Source organism: Bison bison, unplaced genomic scaffold (assembly GCF_000754665.1).
Source record: "Bison bison bison isolate TAMUID 2011002044 unplaced genomic scaffold, Bison_UMD1.0 scf7180017864471, whole genome shotgun sequence".
NCBI lineage: Eukaryota > Metazoa > Chordata > Mammalia > Artiodactyla > Bovidae > Bison > Bison bison.
The window spans coordinates 40,588,488-40,610,859 of record NW_011495032.1 but is presented as its reverse complement, the minus strand read 5'-3'; the positions used below and the strand labels follow the sequence as shown (position 1 = coordinate 40,610,859).

General features: G+C 45.7%; 1 protein-coding gene across 2 annotated transcripts in view; it reads right to left on the bottom strand.

Annotated features, from left to right (window-relative positions):
- Positions 1 to 22,372, bottom strand: part of PNKD (paroxysmal nonkinesigenic dyskinesia) — a 74,029-nt gene that overhangs the window by 21,958 nt on the left and 29,699 nt on the right. The window contains exon 1 of one of the 2 annotated variants that reach the window (XM_010861180.1): positions 1,611 to 1,797. The exons of the other annotated variant lie outside the window; for it this stretch is intronic. Within the exon in view, the coding sequence (XP_010859482.1) occupies positions 1,611 to 1,771 (161 nt within the window). The 5' untranslated portion in view covers positions 1,772 to 1,797. Of the gene's footprint in view, positions 1 to 1,610; positions 1,798 to 22,372 lie in introns of those variants that run through there. 2 annotated transcript variants of the gene reach the window in all.

Here is a 22,372-nt window from a genome sequence, read left to right as displayed (position 1 = left end):
CAGCCACAGGAAAGCTCATGGATTACTGAATTCCTGAGAAGCTCTCGGACAATTCCAGGTTTGAGGATTTGGAAACACCCAGATCCCATGTTCTAGGAATACCCAAACCTTCCGGATTCTGAGTTGGCAATCTTGGAAATTTTTGACCTCAGGACTTCTGATTCCAGTCACTTGTGGAGACTTTTTCACTTTCTCTGGCTTTTTATATGACTTCAATGTTACTGATGCTGAAAGCTAGAAATAGATTTAAAAATCTTTCCCCAAATAGAGCTATAAAATTTTCAGAAATTTTGTGAGGAGCAATATATTTTTTTAATCTCACATATGTAAATATTTAAATATTTGTGAATCTTATTATTTTAATGCTGTTTGCAGAGCAATGGTGACTTAGCTGGAGCATTATTGAGAATGTGATCATTGTGTGGGTTATTAGAGATGTGAATGCCCCCATAAGGCACACACACAGGATTCCTCCTCACCCCTTGTTTTTTCAGTTTTTCCCCCACTGGGCCCTTACATCTCTGTGTCTTAGACTGAGTGAGGATAATCCTAGGGATAAAGTTTCTGGGCTATCTGGGGTGATCACGAGAGGAGGGGTGAATTGTACAACCTCTTCTCTGAAACTCAGGAAATTCCCCAGCTTCAGCTCTCGCCTGAACCTGGCCTTGGGCCAGGGCTCCCACAGTTCCTAGGCCAACATCACTGGCCTTCAAGTGTGGTCTGAGGGCCTGCCCCCTGGCCCTGCTGGTCCTGGGAAGGGGATGGAGACCCTAGGAAGCCTTCCTCTTGTGACTCTTACCCTGATTCTTACTGCCTATAAGGCAGAACAGGGCTGGTTACCATCTTACTCCGTCCTGTCAGGAGAAGTAGGGGTAAGAGAAGAGTGAAGACTGGGGTAAGGGGTGGAGGTCAGAAAGGAATAAGTCACTGGAGGTCAGTGAACCTTCAACAAGTCAGGCTGAGTGATTAGGGTCGGATTTCACAGGCTGGGGCTTATGACAAGGGCGGTGGGGGAGACAGGGATGTCAAGGAAAGGGACAGACTGACCTACAGAGTGGGAGTGGGGAATCCCGCTTGGGACAGAAGTGCTTGCATTGGGTGGTGGGAAGCTGAGTGATGGGGAGAGGACCAGGGACACACGGAAAGAGTTAGCGGTTTCAGGTGAGACTCAGTCATCTGACATTCCTTCTCTCCAGCACCTGCCCACCGGAGGGAACTTGGGGAGTGGGGGGAGCCCGGGATCCTGCACCTGTTCTCTTTTTCCAGCTCCCTTTTCTCCAACCCCTCATCTGGCTCTTTTCTCTAGAGGTCCTCTCAAAGCCCCCTTCTCTGGCTACCCCGGCTTGCTTCCCCCAGCAAACTGCTTTCCCCAGCCCAACCCAATTTTCCACTCACCCCCAGTTTCTTCACTTCGTCAGCCCTCGCCGCCCCCTCGCCAAATCAGTAGCTTCTCTAGCCTGCCTCTTTGATCGTTCTTAGCTCCGGCCCTGGATCCCCCAGCCCTAGCCCTGTCAGAACCCCTAAGCCCTCCCCCAGCACCCCTCCTCTAGTCCCTTTTCCAGCACGCCAGCTTTCCCGATCCCCGCAGCCCGCCGGAGCCCCGCACGAACCCGATTCGGAAGAGCAGCCTCTTGCTACGCGCCATGAACAGGCCGCGGAGGGTCCGCCGCGCTCGGCAACTGCGGGGGCTCAAGAGCAGGACGAAGACTAGGAGCAGCAGCCCGCAGCTGGCGACCCACAACCACGACGCAGGCCAGCCTCGCCAGGCCATGGCTGGGGGCAGGCGCCCGCGGCCCAGGGGGCGGGGCGGGGCGTTGCTAGGCGACGGCTCGGCCCAGGCCCCCACGTGGGGAACCTGAGGGCTTGGGGCCCCGCCCCCTGCACCAGCCGGCGGGGAGACTGGGGGCGTTCTGGCCCCGCCCCGCCATTGACTCGAGTTCGAACCCGCCCACTCGCCACCCTGGGTACTGTCGACTCCCCGAATGCCACCCGGCTGGAGGCGGCCTGGCCCCGCCCCGGGCTGGCCGGCCGGAAGGCGGGGCCGCGCCGGAGCCAGCATCCGACCTGCGCTAATCCCGGTATACAACTGCCAGAGCCCGGGGCTCGGCCCTACACCCCACCTTGCCCCATTAGGGAGCTCTGGGAGAGGTCCTAGGGACGTCTTCTTGGCAGGAAACCTTAGCCTCATAAACTTTTTCAGCTGGAAGGAACCTGGGGGATAACGTAGGTCAGCTGCCGTTCATTCATTTATTCATTAACTAAACGAATTTTCTGTGTCCTCCTTTGTGCCAGGCTCCGTGCCAGGATCTGAGGATGCAAGGGTCAAAGACACACATTCTCGGCATTCCTGGAGCCTAGAATCTCTCGGAGAAACAAACCAAATAAGCAAACAATTATCTGTGCACTTACTATACTTACATATACACATGTGTGTATATATACACACATATACATATACACATGTGTGTATATATACACATACATACCTACCTGCTGTGTGATTATAACACTGTGGTTTATGGAGGTCAGAGAGGGCCAATTTAGATGTGGAAGGGCTTCCCTGAGCAAGTGAAATGTAAGCCATGCCCTGAATGATAAGACATCCCAGAGGCTGAGAGGGAGTGATTCCACCAAGATTATACAAAAATGATGGCAGAAACAGGAATAGGACCCCAAATAGCCCAAACCGGTGGGATTTCCACATCACTGACCCCTCCACCCCCACCATACTGCCTTCCAGATGAGTTCCAGAGGTTACGATCAGTGGGCTGGAAGAAAAGGTAAAGACTGGCATGGTGATCTTTATAAATTTGGGCAAACTGGAACTGGGGCTGGACTTCTTCCAGCTGCGACCCTAGCCTTAGCCCTGCAGAGGGAGGGAAGGAAATCTGCAAACAGTGAAGGCAGTGATCTCTCCTGCAGGAAGATGGTTGGGGAGGGAGTGGGGGAGGCAGGGCTCTTGTTTTCTTCTGTTTCTTTGCCTCTGCCTGTGCTCTGGCTTGAGAGAGGCTGAATAACCTGACCCCCAAACCACACATTTTCTCTTTCCCTCTGATGTACTCTGAGTAGATCACTGGATCTAAAGATTGAGTTCCGAGTGTGGAGAGCATCCAGGTATAGGCTCATTATGCACAATGAATTGGAGGCCTCACTCCTCACCCACCTCTGAAGAAAAAGCCAAGATACATGTTAAATTATCCCCAAACTGAATTATAATCCCAACACCCAATCCTGGGTTTCATTCTGTAACTCCAGACAGTTAAGTTTCTCTTATCTTAAAGGTCAGAACTATAGCCTTCTCCCTTCCTGTCTCCATACCCATAATTCAGCTTCTTCTCAGTGCCTGGCACATAAAGGGCTCCCAATAAACAAGAATCAGATCGAAATGAATTAAACCCCTGTGTACGCTGCAAAAGAGGCAGGGCTGAGAACACTAACAAGCTAGTTTGTAGAAGGCCCTTCTGGGCCAAGGGAACTTGTGTGTCTCTAAGTCCGTGTCTATACATGCAAAGTGAAGAATTATGGAGCCTGGTCAAAAGTCACTGTGAACACACCTTTCTGCAGGTATGGCTGTGCCAGGCATGATATTGAGAAATCAAAACACAGTCCCTGACATCTGAAACAGGAAATGCAGGCTCAAGCATGAGATTGCAGATACAGAAATGATTGAAGGCTAAATCTATCTCATGCTACACACACATTTACAAGATTGTAGCTAATCATCCAACATACATTTTATGAAATGCAGGGAGCTGGACAAAGCTGGGGATAAGCAGTGAGAGTGGGTGTTTTGGAGAATTCACACAGGGCCAGGAAACTACCTTCCCTTCTTGAACTATTCTGGAAGACGTTCAATATTCACTCCAAATCCGCTTTGGTTTCACCTCAGGTGGCATTAGTGGTAAAGAATCCACCTGCTAATGCAGGAGACTAAAGAGACATGGGTTCAATCTCTGGGTTAGCAAGATCCCTTGAAGTAGAAAATGGGAACCCACTCCGGTATTTCATGGACAGAGGAGCCTGACAAGCTACAATCCATGGGGCTGCAAACAGCTGGACACAACCTCACCACTGAGCACATACACACCTCTCCCATGAGAATCTTTTGCCCTAGCCAGATCGATGCTTCATTATTCACCCTGTCCTGCACTTTATACCCGGTAATACCTCACTGCTTGCAGACATTTGGCTTGGGGGGCACTGCTAAGATGAAGATCAGCCTGCGCTTGGCAGAGCTTTTATTTTGCTGAGATCTCCTCTCATTATCCACAGTTATTATTGAAAACCTCAGGCCCAGCTCCAGTTCCTTTGCTTTCAGCCAATATGCTTCTTAGAGGAAGTAATTTCCCTGCCCAGCCAGCCTTCTACAAATTTTGCGACTTACATACGAAATTTTTAGAGGAAATGCTATTAGCTCTTCTTATTCATATCGTCAAGCAGTATTTCTCCTGGCCTCCACTTTTTCTCACTCTATAAGCAAACTCAAGTATCTCCTTGCTTTAAAAACTTCCCTTGGGAATTCCCTAGCAGTCTAGTGGTTGGCTTCCCTGGTGGCTCAGTTGGTAAAGAAGCCGCCTGCAATGCAGGAGACCTGAGTTCGATCCCTGGGTTGGGAAGATACCCTGGAGAAGGGAAAGGCTACCCACTCCAGTATTCAGGCCTGGAGAATTCCATGGACAGTATAGTCCTTGGGGTCGCAAACAGTTGGACATGACTGAGCAACTTTCACTTTCCAGTGTTTGGGACTCTGAACTTCTACTGCACAGAGCAGGGTTCAATCCCTGGTTAAGATCCTACAAGCCATGTAGTGGAACCAAAGAAAAAAAAACAAACCAAAATCTGGCCTTGACCTTGGGTCCATGTCTAATTTATGTTCTGCCTTTATCTTAACACAACCTAGTTTCCTGAAAGGCTCTCTCCTTGTGTGTGGTATTAATAGATTGCATTTTGGTTCTCAATTCTTCATCTCTCCCTGAAAATATACATTTCACCGTGTGACTACACAGCATTCCCATGGAGGTGAAATATACTTCTCCCACACCACTGATGTTGGACTTGGTCTTGTGACTTGCTTTTGCCAATGGAATGTTAGCAGACATGATACAAAAGAGGTCTTAAATATGCTGTAACGGTTAACTTAGACTCTAGCCACAACTTTCACCGTGAGAACATTCCGGGTAGTCAGATGCTGGACTAAGGAGAGTCAAAGACACATAGAGGCGACCTGGACCCACTCACAGCTGGAAGTCAGCCCAGCCCAGTAGTTGTTCAGTCGCTCAGTCCTGTCCAACTCTTTGCGACCCATGGACTGCAGCACTCCAGGCTTCCCTGTCCTTCACAATCACCCAGAGTTTGCTCAAACTCAAGTCCATTGAGTCGGTGATGCCATCCAACCATCTCATCCTCTGTCACGCCCTGCTCCTCCTGCCCTCAATCTTTCCCAGCATCGGGGTCTTTTGCAGTGAGTCAGCTCTTCGTATCAGGTGGCCAAAGTATTGGAGCATCAGTTTCAGCATCAGTCCTTCCAGTGAATATTCAGGGTTGATTTCCTTTCGGATGGACTGGTTTGATCTCCTTGCTGTCCCAGAAATGAAGAGTTTTCTCCAGCACCACAATTCAAAAGCATAAATTCCTTGGCACTCAGCCATCTTTATGGTCTAAGTCTCCCATCTGTACATGACTACTGGAAAAACCACAGCTTTGAGTAGATAAACTTTTGCCGGCAAAGTGATACTTTTTATCATGCTGTCTAGGTTTGTCATAGCTTTCTTTCCAAGGGGTAAGCGTCTTTCATGGCTGCAGTCACTATCAGCAGTGATTTTGGAACCCAAGAAAATAAAATCTGTCACTGTTTCCACTTTTCCCCCATTTACTTGACATGAAGTGATGTGACTGGATGTCATGATCTTAGTTTTTTGAATGGTGAGTTTTAAACCAGCTTTTTCAGTCTCCTCTTTCTCCCTCATCAAGAGGCTCTCTAGTTCCTCTTCAATTTATGCCATTAAAGTGGTATTATCTGCATATCTGAGGTTGTTGATATTTCTCCTGGCAATCTTGATTCCAGCTTGGGATTCATCCAGCGTGGCATTTCGCATGATATACTCTGCACAGAAGTTAAATAAGCAGGGTGACAATGTACAGCCTTAACATACTCCTTTCCCATTTGGAACAAGTCTGTTGTTCCATGTCCGGGTCTAACTGTTGCTTCTTGCCCTGTATTCAGGTTTCTCAGGAGGCAGGTAAGGTGGTCTGGCATTCCTACCTCTTTCAGAATTTTCCACAGTTTGTTGTGATCCACTCTGTCAAAAGCTTCATACATTGAGTATTCATACATTGGTATGAATTGTATGATTCATACAGATTGGGTATCAACTTGTACAATTTTCCAGACAACAATTCCAATATGCATCAAGGTTTTAAAAAATATACATCCTTTGACTCAATAATTCCTTTTTAGCAACCTGCAAAATATCTGCCCCCAATGTACACAATGGTGAGGCTGTAAATAGCCAAGAAGTCAGGCAGTAAGGGAAGAGTTGAGGTTCTATGAACCTCTGTGCAGCTTTAAAATGTTTATTTTTTATTCTATTTCGTTTAAAGATGATGTGCGTGTCATCACTTTTCTTTTATTATTATTTATTTATTTATTTATTTATGTGGCTGTTCCAGGTCTTAGTTGTGGCATGCAGGGTCTTTTTTTTTTTTAAGTTGTGGCATGTGGAATCTAGTTCCCTGACCAGGGATAGAAGCCCGGTCCCCTGCACTGGGAGGGTGGATTCTTAGCCACTGGACCACCAAAGAAGTCCCTAAAATGGTGTTTATAGTTAGAACCCGTGGTATGATTGATCCTGGATTGGATCCTGGACCAGAAAAAGAACACTGGGGGACAACTGCCAAAATTTGAATAATGACTGTAGAGAGGTTTTTAGATTTGTATCAATGTTAATTTCCTGGTTTTGACTCTAACACTGTAGTTAAAAGTAAGAAGTGAACATTTAGGGAAGCTAGGTGGCAGGTGTATGGGACCGCCTCGTATTTTTTGCAAATATTTTCTAAGCCTGAAATAATTTCAAAATAAAAGTTTTTTTTAAAGAACAGAATACACACAAACAGAACAGAGTTCATGTCAGTAAACATCGTTTTTAAAAAACAGTACCGGTGTCGTTGATCCTGCTGCTTGATTGATACCCATTCTCCAACCCTCCCTGCTTTCCTTGTTAACCCCTGTTGAGCCTGTGAACAGCTAGGGCTCCCATGTGAGCCCCTCCTCCCAACTGGTCCAAGCCAACTGCTGCTCTCGTGGCCCTGCCAAGTGATTGGTTAGACTCAGGAATATGAGACAGTTCTTGCCATTAGATAATAATAGCAAATATTTATATAGCACAAATCATGTGCCAGGCACTATTGTAAGTGCTTTACAGAGTTTAACTGTCAGTTCTCGTGACAACCCTATGAATCAAACATGGATATAATTCCCATTAGCATAGATAAAACATGGGCACCGAAATACCAAGTCAGTCCCTCCAGGTCACACGGTGATTTGCTCCAGGCTGAGATGGGGAGGGAAATAGGCTGGAAAGTGAAGGTGTTAGTTGCTCAGTCATGTCTGACTCTTTGCGATCCCATGGACTGTAGTCCCCTAGGCTTCTCTGTCCCTCGGATTTTTCAGGCAAGAACACTGAAGTGGATTGCCATTCCTTTTCCAGGGGATCTTCCCGACCCAGGGATCGAACCCAGGTCTCCCACATTGCAGGTAGGTTCTTTATCATCTGAGCCAAATAGGCCTTTCATAGTTGTCAAAACAGAATATAATAGGGCTCTGCTCTTTTCTTTTTCTGGGATGCTATTGCCTGCCTGTGATGCCTGGAACTATGGCAGCCATTTTAGGTCTATGAGGGAGCGGCCCAAGAGGCAATTCCAACAGCTAAAGATGGCAGAGCAAAAGTGTGGATGGAACTAGCATCCTTGAAGATAGTACCGAGCCCCTGAATTAACCTGTCTGGATTAGCCCCTGAATTTCTTGTTATGTGAGATAAATATTGTTGTTACTGTCTAAGCCACTTCTAATTTTTTTTTTTTTGATACTTGCAGCCAAAACACCCAAACTAGCACTATGGATAAATTTTACATTTTAATCTAAAATGGAGGGGAGGGGAAACAAGATACAAAACTGTAGAAATTTTATGTAATTGATATGATGGCTATAAACAAAAATGCATGGAAAAATATTCAAAATGCTATAATGATGATCTTTAATTGATTGACTAATAGGGTATCACTTGTTTTCTTTTTTACACTTTAAAAATATTTTCTAAACTTCTATGATAAGAAGGAATTACTACTTTAATTAAAAAGTATTATTTTATTAAAACAAAGAAAGTAGTCCTCCTTGCTGCCTCATTTTCACTTCCCATCAATTCCTAGGTCCCTCTCCTGAGCCTCTACCCTCATCATTCAATCCTAATTTGACTCTGACCACAGGAACCTCCAACAAATTTGTCACTGTTCTGTCCTTGTCACTTAACCTCTGAGCAGAGCCTTCAGCTTCCATGTCACGGTTTCCTCTGGGTCTTTTTGTGTGTGTGTGAAGAAATAAAACATATTTTATTTATCAAAAAAAAAAAGGATTCTAAGATTTCCCTAGTGATCCAGTGGCTAAGACTCTGAACTCCCAGTGCAGGGGCCCAGGTTCAGAGATGCCTGATCAGGGAACTAGATCCCACATGCTGCAACTAAGAGTTTGAACGTCTCAACTATAGATTCCACACGCCACAACTAAGACCCGGCACAGCCAAATAAATAATATGATGAATAAAAAAGAATTCTAACAAGGCTCTGCTTTCCGATCGAAAACATGTGTCCCATGATGTGTGGAACAGTATTTAAGCAATGAAATAAATTTCCAGTGGTCATGACTGTGCCTTGTTCTTTTTTTAAATTGGAGTACAGTTCCTTTATCAACGTTGTGTTTGTCCTCTGGTTCCCTTCTCACACCCCCTACAGCTTCCCCTTCTGCTGTCATCCCTCACATTTACTGCTTCCCCTGACTTCAATCACTTGCTATCACTCATCACTCCCAAAGAGAAGTGTCCACTCCAGCTTCCCCCTCTAGTTCCAAACCTAAAGGCCCATCCTCTTTCTGGTCATCTCCAGGTGTGGTGGGGCAGGGCGAGGGGATGGGAAGGGCTCAGTCTCCTCTGTAAAAAGAACAGATAGTTTGCACCAAGTATTTATTAATGATTAACTATAATTACCCTCGGAGAAGGCAATGGCACCCCACTCCAGTACTTTTGCCTAGAAAATCCCATGGACGGAGGAGCCTGGTAGGCTGCAGTCCATGGGGTCGCTAGAGTCGGACACAACTGAGCGACTTCCCTTTCACTTTTCACTTTCATGCGTTGGAGAAGGAAATGGCAACCCAGTCCAGTGTTCTTGCCTGGTGGGCTGCTGTCTATGGGGTCGCACAGAGTTGGACACAACTGAAGTGACTTAGCAGCAGCAGCAGCATAATCACCCAAGTAAAGGATGTAGTGCCAAGCTTGTTGTGGGTACTCACTAAACGTTCGTTGAAGTTATTGCACCTTGTATCATTCTTGCAACATCAAGGTCTGGTCCCTGTGAGTGCTCCGTCATCACCCGAATTTGGGCCCTGAGTCCCAACACATGGTCCGTTGTGGTTACCTCCCGCCCCTGTCGACTTTACATAGGTTATCAGACATAGGCTTTGAAAGCCCAGGTCTGAATCAGATCTGCCTCCTGCTCAAAGCCAGTATCTACAGCATTACATTCACTTGACTTGGTTTAGCAATACAGTCTCAACCCAGTTTTCCAGTGTTCTGTGCTCACGCCGCTCCCTTCCATGTCCCTGGCTTTCAGGCAGCCTGCAGCAGTCATTTTCCTATACTTTTGCCCCCTTACCCCTGCCCACCACCTGGAGAAATCCTTTAAGGCTCACCTTCTGCCCCAGCACACTGGATATGATCTAAAGCTTTCCAGGATAACTGCAACCAATTAAGGGCCAGGTTCTCTTGGTCTGGGAAGTTTTGCAGGTTCTCCCAGGAGGAGGAAGGGAGGAGGCCCTTCCTGAAGGAGAGTTTAAGCCCAGAGAGACTGAGATGCCCCCACCTTTGACTAACAGTTCCTTGAAAGTCCGACATCCTCTTTGAAGCCCCTGTGATCACCATAACTCTTTGCAGTGCCTGGTCACTACTCTTCCTCCAGACTCTGGAAAACTGCCTGCCACCTGGTAGTCAAAAAGAAATGAATAGTTTGAAATGTAAGCCTTATTGCTTTCCACTTTGAACTATGGGGAGTCCAGCTCAGGGGTGGTGGTGCGGGGTGCCACCGTGGCTTCCTTGTGGGCAGAAATGATGCCCTGTGCTTCCTGGTCTGCCCCTCATCCAGCACCTAGCACCTAGTATCACAGAGGCCTAAGTGTTTCCTTGGGTACAGGGCAAGGAAGACTAGAACCAGCGAGTTTGATTGTCCTTTAAGCCCTAGACATGTACATACAAGTCTTCACATGTATTATTTAATCACCCTAGCCGTATCCTCAATTAAGGTGAACGCCCTGGCTCAGAGAGTCTGTGGAGTACCTCATCACAGAGCTCATAAGTGACAGAGTCAGATCCGGTCCTGGTTTTATTGACCCCAGAGTCCAAGCACTTGGAGAAGGCAATGGCACCCTACTCCAGTACTCTTGCCTGGAGAATCCCATGGACGGGGGAGCCTGGTGGGCTGCCGTCTATGGGGTCACACAGAGCCGGACACGACTGAAGTGACTTAGAGAGAGAGAGAGTCCAAGCTCTATCCACTGATGCCATGTTGCCAGTTGGGGTAGGGAGTAAGGTAGGGGGTGGTTAGGTCAGATTCAGCCAGGAAACAGATGACTTCCTCAAACTGGTAACCAGAGGAGAGCTTTATGGAAGGACTACTTTACAGGCGACGGGCAGGGGACACGCGGCTCTCCAGGGCTAGGGGCAGTGGGGCTGTCACCGCCTGTAGGCCTGACAGGCGAGGTAGGGAGCAGTTATGGGACTTGGAGGGAGAGAATTGCTGGGACAGGGCCACCTGACTGCTGCTGTGACCTTTGGTTGTGGAATAAGCCAGTCCTTGGTGACTCTTTGGGAAGAAGAACAAATATCCCAGCTCCACTGGCTCCTGGCCACCCCTCTCCTGTGGGGCTCTCCACTGGCCAAACCTAGCTGAGGTTGGAGGTCAAAGGGCTCCCTGCCATGTCCACCCAGGCCAGCCCTGAGCCCAGTGGGGAGGAGGGTGGAGATGGGTGTGGGGGGCAGATGGAAGGGAGCTAGCCAAACGAGGCCAGAGAAGACACATGGATTTCGGGCAGGTGACTGTAGGTGGGGTGTACTGACCCTGTAGAGGTGAAGGCCTACCTTTCATCTACTGACTGAGACAGCTCTGAACTGACCACTCATCCCATCCTCTGCTCAGAACCAGGGGATTTTCTTAAAATATAGCACAGATCATGTCCTTCCCCTACTCAAAACCGGTCAGTGGCTTCCCTATATAGTGAAACTCCAAATCCTTAACAAGGCCCCGGAGGTTCTGCAGACCAGGCCTTGCTCATGACCTCAGTCAGCCTCCTCTTAGGCCATGCCCAGTGCTCCCTGCTCTTCAGGCACACAGCTCTCCTGGAAGTTTCTGGAATACCCCAAGCCCTTTCAGTTCTGAGTAGCCTCCACCACCTTTACATAGCTTGTCACTTAGAGAATAGTAACAGCATGCCTGCCACTGCATACACAGACACACACTCACAACACACCCATGTCTATAAGGATGTTATCTGTAGATAAGGGAAATTAGAGTGATTTTAAGGCTTGTTTGACCTTGACTCACAGTAAGAAAGACATTTTACATGAAGACCCATATACAATACGTACAAAAGACTGAATCAAAGTTCCACAAAACAATAACAATGCCTATATTCTCATTTTTTTCTAGTCCTTTTTTTTTAATGTTGGCATTATCCATTTAATTGATGTTACTAATGGGTACTACCCGCAGTATGAAAAACGCTGCATTATAACCATCTTGCACCTAGAAAAACGTTGTTGGGGCGGGCCGGCTTTCCTTGCCAATGATAGTCAGATCCTGCCCCCTAGTGGTCGCGTTTGGAAACTGTTCGTGTCTTAGAGGAATACAAGGTGGGGAATACATTATTTTCCAGTAATAAGTACTGAGTGCAGGCCATGCATCTGAAGCCTTGGGGTCTGAGAAGAATCACAGCATAGACCTCGACCCAAAGAATATTCTCCCAACTGATGACCACATCGTAATTGCTCTAGGTCTGTGCTGTCCAATGTGGCCACCAGCTACATTTGGCTACTAAATATTTCAATACGGCTAGCAATGGCACTCCACTCCAGTACTCTTGCCTGGAAAATCCCATGGACGGAGGAGCCGGTGGGCTGCAGTCCATTGGGTCGCACAGAGTCGGACATGACTGAAGGGACTCAGCAGCAGCAGCAGCAGCAGCAGCAGCAGCAGTGCAACTAACAAATTTACTATTAATTTAATTGTATTTTAAATGTTTTCAGTTATTGGAAAACACTCAAATATGTTTGGAACAAACTTGATATGTGAATTCACTTTTTCAACTGTACATTTTATAAAAACTAAAGATTCCATATTTTTGATGAAAATTTCAAATCCAGATATGCTGTAAGTGTACACGGCATACTGGACATCAGAGACTTAGCATGAGGGAATTCCGTGGTGATCCAGTGGTTGGGACCCTGTGTTTCCACTACAGGGGAAGTGACATAGGAAGTAAGATACTGCGTGCTTTGCACAGACCACCACCCCCACACACACAAAAATCAAAGACTTAGCATGGAAAAAATTCCCATTAATAATTTTTATACTGATTAAGTGTTGAAATAATATTTTTAGATATGCTGGGTTAAACAAATATATTACTAAAATTAAATGAATCTGTTTCTTTTTACTTTTTATTTTTTGGCCACACTGCACAGTATATGGGATCTCAGGTCCCTAACCAGGGATTGAACCTGAGCCCCATGTATCCCTATACTGGAAGCTTGGACTCTTAATCACTGGACTGCCTGGGAAATCCCTCCTTTCACTTTTTAAATGTGCGTAATGAAAAATTTTGAATTACTCATGTGGCTCACACTGTATTTCTGTTGGACAGTACTCACAAAGCTAAGCTCCTTCTCATGTCCCTTCCTCCAGCCCCTCCTGTGCATTTTGCATCCCTAATGGAGAAAGGATGGAGGAAGTTGCAAGAATCCTCATTCAGACTGGGCTTTGGATAGGTGGAGGAATTAGGAATTAAATGGTGGACCTATTAAGGTTGAGAGGCCCATGACCTCACCACTAAGAGTGTGGGCCTCCCACCCACAGCCCAGCACAACATGGAACACATTAGAAATGTGGACTCTCAGGCCCCCAACCCCCTACTAAAGCAGAATCTGCATTTTAACAAGATCTCCACATGATTTATGGGCTTCTGAGGTCAAAGCTATGGTTTTACCAGTAGTCATGTATGGACGTGAGAGTTGAACCATAAAGAAAGCTGAGCATCGAAGAATTGATACTTTTGAACTATGGTGTTGGGGAAGACTCTTAAGAGTCCCTTGGACTGCAAGGAGATCAAACCAGTCAACCCTAAAGGAAATTAACCCTCATTGGAATGATTGATGCTGAAGCTCCAATACTTTGGCCACTAGATGCAAAGAGCCAACTCATTGAAAAAGACCCTGATGCTGGGAAAGATTGAAGGCAGGAGAAGGGGACGGCAGATGATGATATGGTTGGATGGCATCGCTGACTCAATGGACATTAGCTTGAGCAAGTTCCTGGAGATGATGAAGAATAAGGAAGCCTGGTGTGCTACAGTCCATGGAGTCCCAGAGTCGGACATGACTAAGTGATTGAACAACAGCAACAACAGGTAGTACTAGGGGTAAAGAGTCCCCCTGCTAATTCAGGAGACATAAGAGATATGGGTTCAGTTCCTGGGTCGGGAAGATACCCTGGAGACGGGAATGGCAAACCACTCCAGTATTCTTGCCTGGAGAATTCCCACGGACAGAGGAGCCTGGCAGGCTACAGTCCATGGGGTCATGAAGTCAGACACAACTGAAGCGACTTAGCACGCACACAACACATGTTTTGTTTGCACCAAAAATTTGAGAAGCAGTCACCTATTCGATAGCCAAGTGCAGATACAGAGGGCAGTTCTCTTTCTCTCTCTGTTTTTTTTTTTTTGCTCAATGACAAAGGAAGCGTTGCAGTGAAAAGGAAAAAAGAAGAGGAATGAGGCTCTTTTCTTTCCCTTTCCTGATAACAAAGAATATAAAGAGAACAGTGAGCAGGCCTGAACATTCCTAGTCTTTTTTACTTTAACTGCTCCTAACTCTGCATGTCTGTATCTATCTTTGCTTTTCTGCCCCTAACTCTGCAGGAGCTACATTTCACACCTACTTTCCTTTGACTCTATGCTAAATACATCCTGTATCTGGTGTTTACCCCTTCAACATCCTTCTCCTTATAGTTACAAATCAGAAAGAAGGCTAAAGAATTCAATTACTACGGTCTTTGAAACAATGCAAGAGGAAGAAATTATGGTCCTAACTCCTTTGTTCCTCATCACTGACTCCTGACAGAGAGCCTTCATGTTACATAAGCCCCTAGGAATCAACCCTGAATATTCCTTCATTGGAAGGACTGATGCTGAAGCTTCAATACTTTGGCCACCTGATGCAAAGAGCTGACTCACTGGAAAAAGATTCTGATGCTGAGAAAGATTGGAGGCAAGAGAAGAAGCAGACGAGACAGAGGATGAGATGGTTGGATGGCATCACCGACTCAATGGACATGAGTTCGAGCAAACTCCAGGAAATAATGAAGGACAGGGAAGCCTGGCGTGCTGCAGTCCATGGGGTCATAAAAAGTCAGACACAACTTAGTGACAGAACAACAGCTCTATCTGGCACCAACGGTGGCTGATAATTGGATTTGCCTTCAGGCATTCATTACTATATTCCCTAAAGATTCTGATTCAGAGCCAAGGGAATCTATATATTATATTCATAAGCTCCTCAGGGGATTCTGATAGTCAGGAGAGATTGAAAAACATTTTGCCCTGGCTAACCACTGTGGTGCCCCAGGTGGATGTCAGGCTGATTCTGTGGCTCTTCCTCACATAGCAACATTTCCTTGTAGGAAGAAGAAGCTCTAATCTAACCTGATGTAAGAAATAAAAGTTCAGTTCGGTTCAGTCGCTCAGTCGTGTCCGACTCTCCTTGCAGTCCAAGGGACTCTCAAGAGTCTTCTCCAACACCACAGTTCAAAAGCATCAATTCTTCGGCGCTCAGCTTTCTTCACAGTCCAACTCTCACATCCATACATGACCACTAGAAAAACCATAGCCTTGACTAGACAGACCTTTGTTGGCAAAGTAATGTCTCTGCTTTTCAATATGCTATCCAGGTTGGTCATAACTTTTCTTCCAAGGAGTAAGCGTCTTTTAATTTGATGGCTGCGATCACCATCTGCAGTAATTTTGGAGCCCCCCAAAATAGTCTGACAATGTTTCCACTGTTTCCCTATCTATTTCCCATGAAGTGATGGGACAAGATGCCATGATCTTAGTTTTCTGAATGTTGAACTTTAAGCCAACTTTTTCACTCTCTTCTTTCACTTTCATCAAGAGGCTTTTTAGTTCCTCTTCACTTTTTGCCATAGGGTGGTGTCATCTGCATATCTGAGGTTATTGATATTTCTCCCGGCAATCTTGATTCCAGCTTGTGCTTCTTCCAGTCCAGTGTTTCTCATGATGTACTCTGCATAGAAGTTAAATAAGCAGGGTGACCATATACAGCCTTGATGTACTCCTTTTCCTATTTGGAACCAGTCTGTTGTTCCATGGCCTGTTCTAACTGTTGCCTCCTGATCTGCATATAGGTTTCTCAAGAGGCAGGTCAGGTGGTCTGGTATTCCCATCTCTTTCAGAATTTTCTACAGTTTATTGTGGTCCACACAGTCAAAGGCTTTGGCATAGTCAATAAAGCAGAAATAGATGTTTTTCTGGAACTCTCTTGCTTTTTCCATGATCCAGTGGATGTTGGCAATTTGATCTCTGGTTCCTCTGCCTTTTCTAAAACCAGCTTGAACATCAGGAAGTTCACGGTTCACATATTGCTGAAGCCTGGCTTGGAGAATTTTGAGCATTACTTTACTAGCATGTGAGATGAGTGCAATTGTGCGGTAGTTTGAGCATTCTTTGGCATTGCCTTTCTTTGGGATTGGAATGAAATCGGACCTTTTCCAGTCCTGTGGCCATGGCTGAGTGTTCCAAATTTGCTGGCATATTGAGTGCAGCACTTTCACAGCATCATCTTTCAGGATTTGAAAGAGCTCAACTGGAATTCTATCACCTCCACTAGCTTTGTTTGTAGTGATGCTTTCTAAGGCCCACTTGACTTCACATTCCAGGATGTCTGGCTCGAGGTGAGTGAGCACACCATCATGATTATCTGGGTCATGAAGCTCTTTTTTGTACAGTTCTTCTGTGTGTTCTTGCCACCTCTTCTTAATATCTTCTGCTCCTGTTAGGTCCATACCATTTCTGCCCTTTATTGAGCCCATCTTTGCATGAAATGTTCCCTTGGTATCTCTAATTTTCTTGAAGAGATCTCTAGTCTTTCCCATTCTGTTGTTTTCCTCTATTTCTTTGCATTGATCACTGAAGTGAAGTCGCTCAGTCATGTCCGACTCTTTGCGACCCCATGGACTGTACCCTACTATGCTCCTCCGTCCATGGGATTTTCCAGGCAAGAATACTGGAGTGGGTTGCCTGCTGAGGAAGGCTTAAAAGTTACAGTGGTCCATTTTCAAGAACGGCCAGCTTTGATGATGTAATAGCGGATAGCTGTAAGGATTACAAATGCGTCCTTGGTGGCTCAGTCGATAAAGAATCTGCCTGCAATGCTCGAGACTCAGGTTCAGTCCTTGGGTCAGGAAGATCCCCTGTAGAAGGGCATGGCAACCCACTCCAGTATTCTTGCCTGGAGACTTCCATGGACAGAGGCGCCTGGTGGGCTACATTCCATGGTGTCACAAAGAATGGGACACAGCTGAGTGACTAACAGCTTCACTTTCATAAGGGTTATAAAACTGGAAAGTCCAGACAAACAAATGGAGGGTGGATGCCTAGGATTTTCACACGGGTTCATGCTATTGGTAAATTCAAAACATCAGAACAGGAATAGGTCCGCAGGAAAGGAGGAAAGATGATGTCAGGGAAGGGCCAGCCCATAAAGAGGGTGGGAACAAACCTTGTTCACCCCACAGTAGTCAGTCAGTGAGGAACGAGGGGAGGGACCTGCGTGTTAAGGACACATGTAACAGCTCTGGGTGTGCCGGCCCACCAGACATCTGCAAGACTGTCATTAAAGCCTTGCTTCCCGCTGCAACTTGTGTTTCCAAGTCCATCTTTGAGTTTGGGCTGGTGAGCATGTTTCTCACACCTGATTCCAGTTCTCTTTCATCTAAGAATTGTTCAGTGGCTCAGTCATGTCTGACTCTTGGAGACTCATCTAGTAGAGTCACTAACAACATCACAATGTGTAAGTCACAGGAGGTAGGAAAGAGCAGTAGGATTAGACCCATTAAACCCATTATAGGAAAAGAGCTGGGCCCAGGTCTCACAGCCCCTCAGTGGCAAAGCTGGGATACACCCTTGCTCCTGGGATGTTGAATCTGCCATTCTTTCTACTCCCTATTTCTTCTTCTTTAATTGGAGTATAATCACTTTACAGTGTTGTGTTTCTGCTGTACTACAAAGTGAATCAACTGTATGTATACATGTATACATACATCCCCTCCTTCTTGAGCCTCCCTCCCTCCACCCACCCCTCTAGGTCATCACAGACCACCCAGCTGAGCTCCTGTGCTACACAGCAGCTTCCAACTAGCTATCTATTCCTATTTCTTTATGAAGGTGCTAAGTACTGTGAAAGTGCTGTACTCAATGTGCTATCAAATTTGGAAAACTCAGAAGTGGCCACAGGAATGAAAAAGGTCAGTTTTCATTCCAATCCCAAAGAAAGGCAATGCCAAAGAATGTTCAAATTATAGTACAATTTCGCTCATTTCACATGCTAGCAAGATGATGCTTAAAATCCATCAAGCTAGGCTTTAGCAGTATGTGAACTGAAAACTTCCAAATGTACAAGCTGGATTTAGAAAAGACAGAGGAATCAGAGATCAAATTGCCAACATATGCTGGATCATAGAAAAGGCAACAGAATTCCAAAAAAACATCTCATCTACTTCTGCTTCACTGACTATGCTAAAGACTTTGACTGTGTGGATCACAATAAATGTGGAATATTCTTAAAGAGATAGGAATACCAGACCACATTACCTGCCTGCTAGGAAACCTGTATGCAGGTCAAGAAGCAATAGTTAGAACTGGACATGGAACAACAGACTGGTTCAAAACTAGGGAAGGAGTATGTCAAGGCTGTATATTATCACCCTGCTTATTTAACTTATATGCAGAGTACATCATATAAAGTGCTAGGCTTAATGACTCATAAGCTGGAATCAAGATTGCTGGGAGAAATATCAACAACCTCAGATATGCAGATGATACCACTTTAATGGCATAAAGTGAAGAGGAACTAAAGAACCTATTGGTGAAGGTTAAAGAGGAGAGTGAAAAAATTGGCTTAAAACTCAACATTCAAAAAACTAAGATCATGGCATCTGGTCCCATCACTTCAGGTCAAATAGATGGGCAAAAAGTGGAAATAGTGACTTTATTTTCTTAGTTTCCAAAATCACTTCAGACGATGACTGCAGCCATGAAATTAAAAGAAGCTTGCTCCTTGGAAGAAAAGCTATGACAAACCAAGACATATCAAAAAGCAGAGACATCACTTTGCCAATAAACGTCCATATAGTCAAAGCTATGGTTTTTCTGGTAGTCATGTTCGAATGTGAGAGTTACACCATGAAGAAGAAATGGATGCTTTTGAACTGTGGTGTTGGAGAAGACTTTTGAGAGTCCCTGGGACAGCAAGGAGATCAAACCAGTGAATCCTAAAGGGAATCAACCCTGAATATTCATTGGAAGTGAAACAGGAAGGAGGGGGCAGGGCACAACTTTTAAAAGAATGACATAGCCCAAGGATACAGCATAAACCAACTAGAATCAAATCCGTCAGGAGTTTCCTGATGGTCCAGTGGCTATGCGTCTGTGCTCCTAGCTCCCAGTGAAGGGGGCCTGGGTTCGATCCCTGCTCTGGGAACTAGATCCCACATGCCACAACTGAGAGTTCACATGCCACATCAAAGATGAAGAATCCCACGTGCTGCAACTAAAGCTCAGCACGGCCAAATAAATAAATAAATATTAAAAAAATAAAAGAATAAAATGGGTCCAAGATGGCAGACAAGTCAACTTACACTAGATCTTGATCCTTAACAAGCTAAATGAGGCACCATGACAGCTCCAAGGCACCATCGAAAGACCAGAAAGTGGGTAGGGGCCCAATTCTTGGAAATCTCCACACCTTCCCAAAAACAGTTGGAATAATCTTCCCATTTATCGGCCTATGAAATTACCCAGCCCATATAAACTAACCAGGCCACATTTCGGGGCCCCCACACTCGCCCTCTGCAATGGCTCACACTCTGGAGTGTCCTTCTCTCTAAGTCTGAATAAATCCACTTCTTACCTATCACTTTGTCTCTCACTGAATTCTTTCTGTGATGAGACATTAAGAACCTGACCTTCATTAGGTTCTGAAACCAGGTACTGTGGGTTTTGGCCGGGTTAGAGCCCAGCCATGTAGGTTCAAGTCCCAGTCTGAAGTAAACGATTTCAGCAGGACTGATGCTAAAGCTGAAGCTCCAATACTTTTGAAGGAGGAAACAGAACAGGCTCTATCTTGAAAGCAGGACTCCATCTTGGGCCGGACTGTGGACTTTGAGCTGTATGCCCAGTATCTATGGTATCTATGTATCTGTGGTAACGACATACCAACTGGAAAACCAGGCCTCTGGAAGGAAGAGCCCCAGGGCTCTCCACAGTCTAAAAGAATACCCTACTATCTGTGTAACTGAATAGAATCATACATTCTATTATGCTTACTGGGGTATGACCACAGGCGTATTGATAATTGTCCACTGTTAACTACCCAGGCTTAAGGAATATGATCACGGGTTAACTTTGATTGTATCTTGATCATGTGTTAACTTTGATTGTATCTTTCTTTTTCCTTTGTTCAGACTAGTTTCAGGGAACCTTATACACTTAGGGTATATAAGGTTTTCACAAAAACTAGTTGGGGTCCTTGGCTAAGAGGGGACTGCCTTGTACCCACTGGTGTAATAAACTGCACTCCACCATCTGCATTGCCCTTCTGAGTGAGTTTGTTTCCCGGAATGCGTGGCTACAACACTTTGACCACCTGATACGAAGAGCTGACTCATTGGAAAAGACCCTGATGCTGGGAAAGATTGAGGGCAGGTGGAGAAGGGGGTGACAGAGGATGAGATGGTTGGATGGCATCACCAACTCAATGGACTTGAGTTTGAGCAAACTCAGGAAGATGGTGAAGGACAGGGAAGCCTGGAGTGCTGCAGTCCATGGGGTCGCAAAGAGTTGGACAGGACTGAGCGACTGAACAACTACTGGGCTGGGCTGACTTCCAGCTGTGAGTGGGTCCAGGTCGCCTCTATGTGTCTTTGACTCTCCTTAGCCTAGCAACTGACTACCCGGAATGTTCGCATAGTGAAAGTTGTGGCTAGAGTCCAAGTTAACCATTATAGCACATTTAAGACCTCTTTTGTATCATGTCTGCTAACATTCCATTGGTAAAAGTCAGTCACAAGACCAAGTCCAAAATCAGTGGTGTGGGAGAAATATATTTTACCTCCATGGAAATGGTGAATAGGCACGTTTTGTCAGACACAACTTAATGAGTGAACAACAAAAAACATATGGAACCTGGCGATCCTCCCACCCCAGTGCAGTCTTAACCACTGGGCCACTGGGGAATTCCCCCTCAGGAGTCTTTCCTGAAATATCCCCTCACTCCCTCCCCATGCTCCTTTCTCTGGGATTCCATGGATGCAAGTGAGCACTCCTCTATCCCAGCACTGGTAAAATTGGCAAGACTGCAATTATTTGGTCTTTTACTAGTGTTGAGGCAAAGAAGCCAACTCTGACTCCATGTTGAAACTATTTCTTTGACTTGCTTTTTTGTTGCTTTTGTTATTACAATCATACATAATGGCCTGCCTCAGAAGACCCTGCCCTTCTGCCTGTTTGTAAACTAAAGGGCCTTTGTTCAACTCCTAGAGAGATAATCTGACCCTGCCCACCTGTGAATAGCTGCAACAAAAGAAGAGATTAACACCCCCCTTCCAAAGACTGGCCATTCCCCTAGTAGATGTTTTGCAAGACTGAAGACCCTTTCACAGTCTAAGGGAGATAGTGTTACAGAGTCCAAGCTCCCTCTGCTCGCTGCACAACAGGCCAATGAATCCGAGAGATGAAGTGTTGAGGCAGGGAATACGACTTTATTTGGAAAACCCACTGACAGAGAAGACGCCAGACTAGTTAGTTGGTGATGGACAGGGAAGCCTGGCGTGCTGCAGTCTATGGAGTTGCAAAGAGTTGGACACGACTGAGTTGCACACAAACTGAAGACCCTTTCACTTTATTTCCCTGCTGCCTCTCCCTCTCTTTTCTGCCTTTGGATTTTAGTTCCTCATTGCTTCTTTCTCTCTGATTCTACAAAAGAAACTGGCATCCAGACTTCGACAAGATGGTTACTCTCAGACAGTAGAGGCTTAATTAATAATCTGCTAAGGGTCTTAGAGATAAAGGCCTTTTATCTCTTTTATCCAGGCATAAGATAGGGTCCAGGGGAGAAGACATCACTTATTGAGTACCTAGTGTGAATGGTCACCCTGGGCCTGGTTCTGCAGATGTTCTTTTAGAACTACAGTTGTAAAGAAAAAAATGATGCCTGCCATTCTGGTACTACAGGATCGAGGCACTGGTCTCTGCAGTCGCCCACCAACAGTGTACCTGAGGCGGGGAGGAAGGGAAAAAAATAACCACAATGATGCATTCTCTGCTTTGGATACAAGAGTTCCTAGATAGTTAAGATACCTATCTAAGGAAGAATTTTAATGACCCCAGATTCTTGCATTGTCCCTTTAAGCACTAAAGTCATTAACTTGACATATCTGTTCTTTGTAATTAACAGTTATCTTTTTCTGCTTAAACACAGGGTTTTTTTTCCTCCAGCGCGCCCCCCACAAAAAAAAAAGATTCTGAATATTCTGGCTCCTCCCTTAT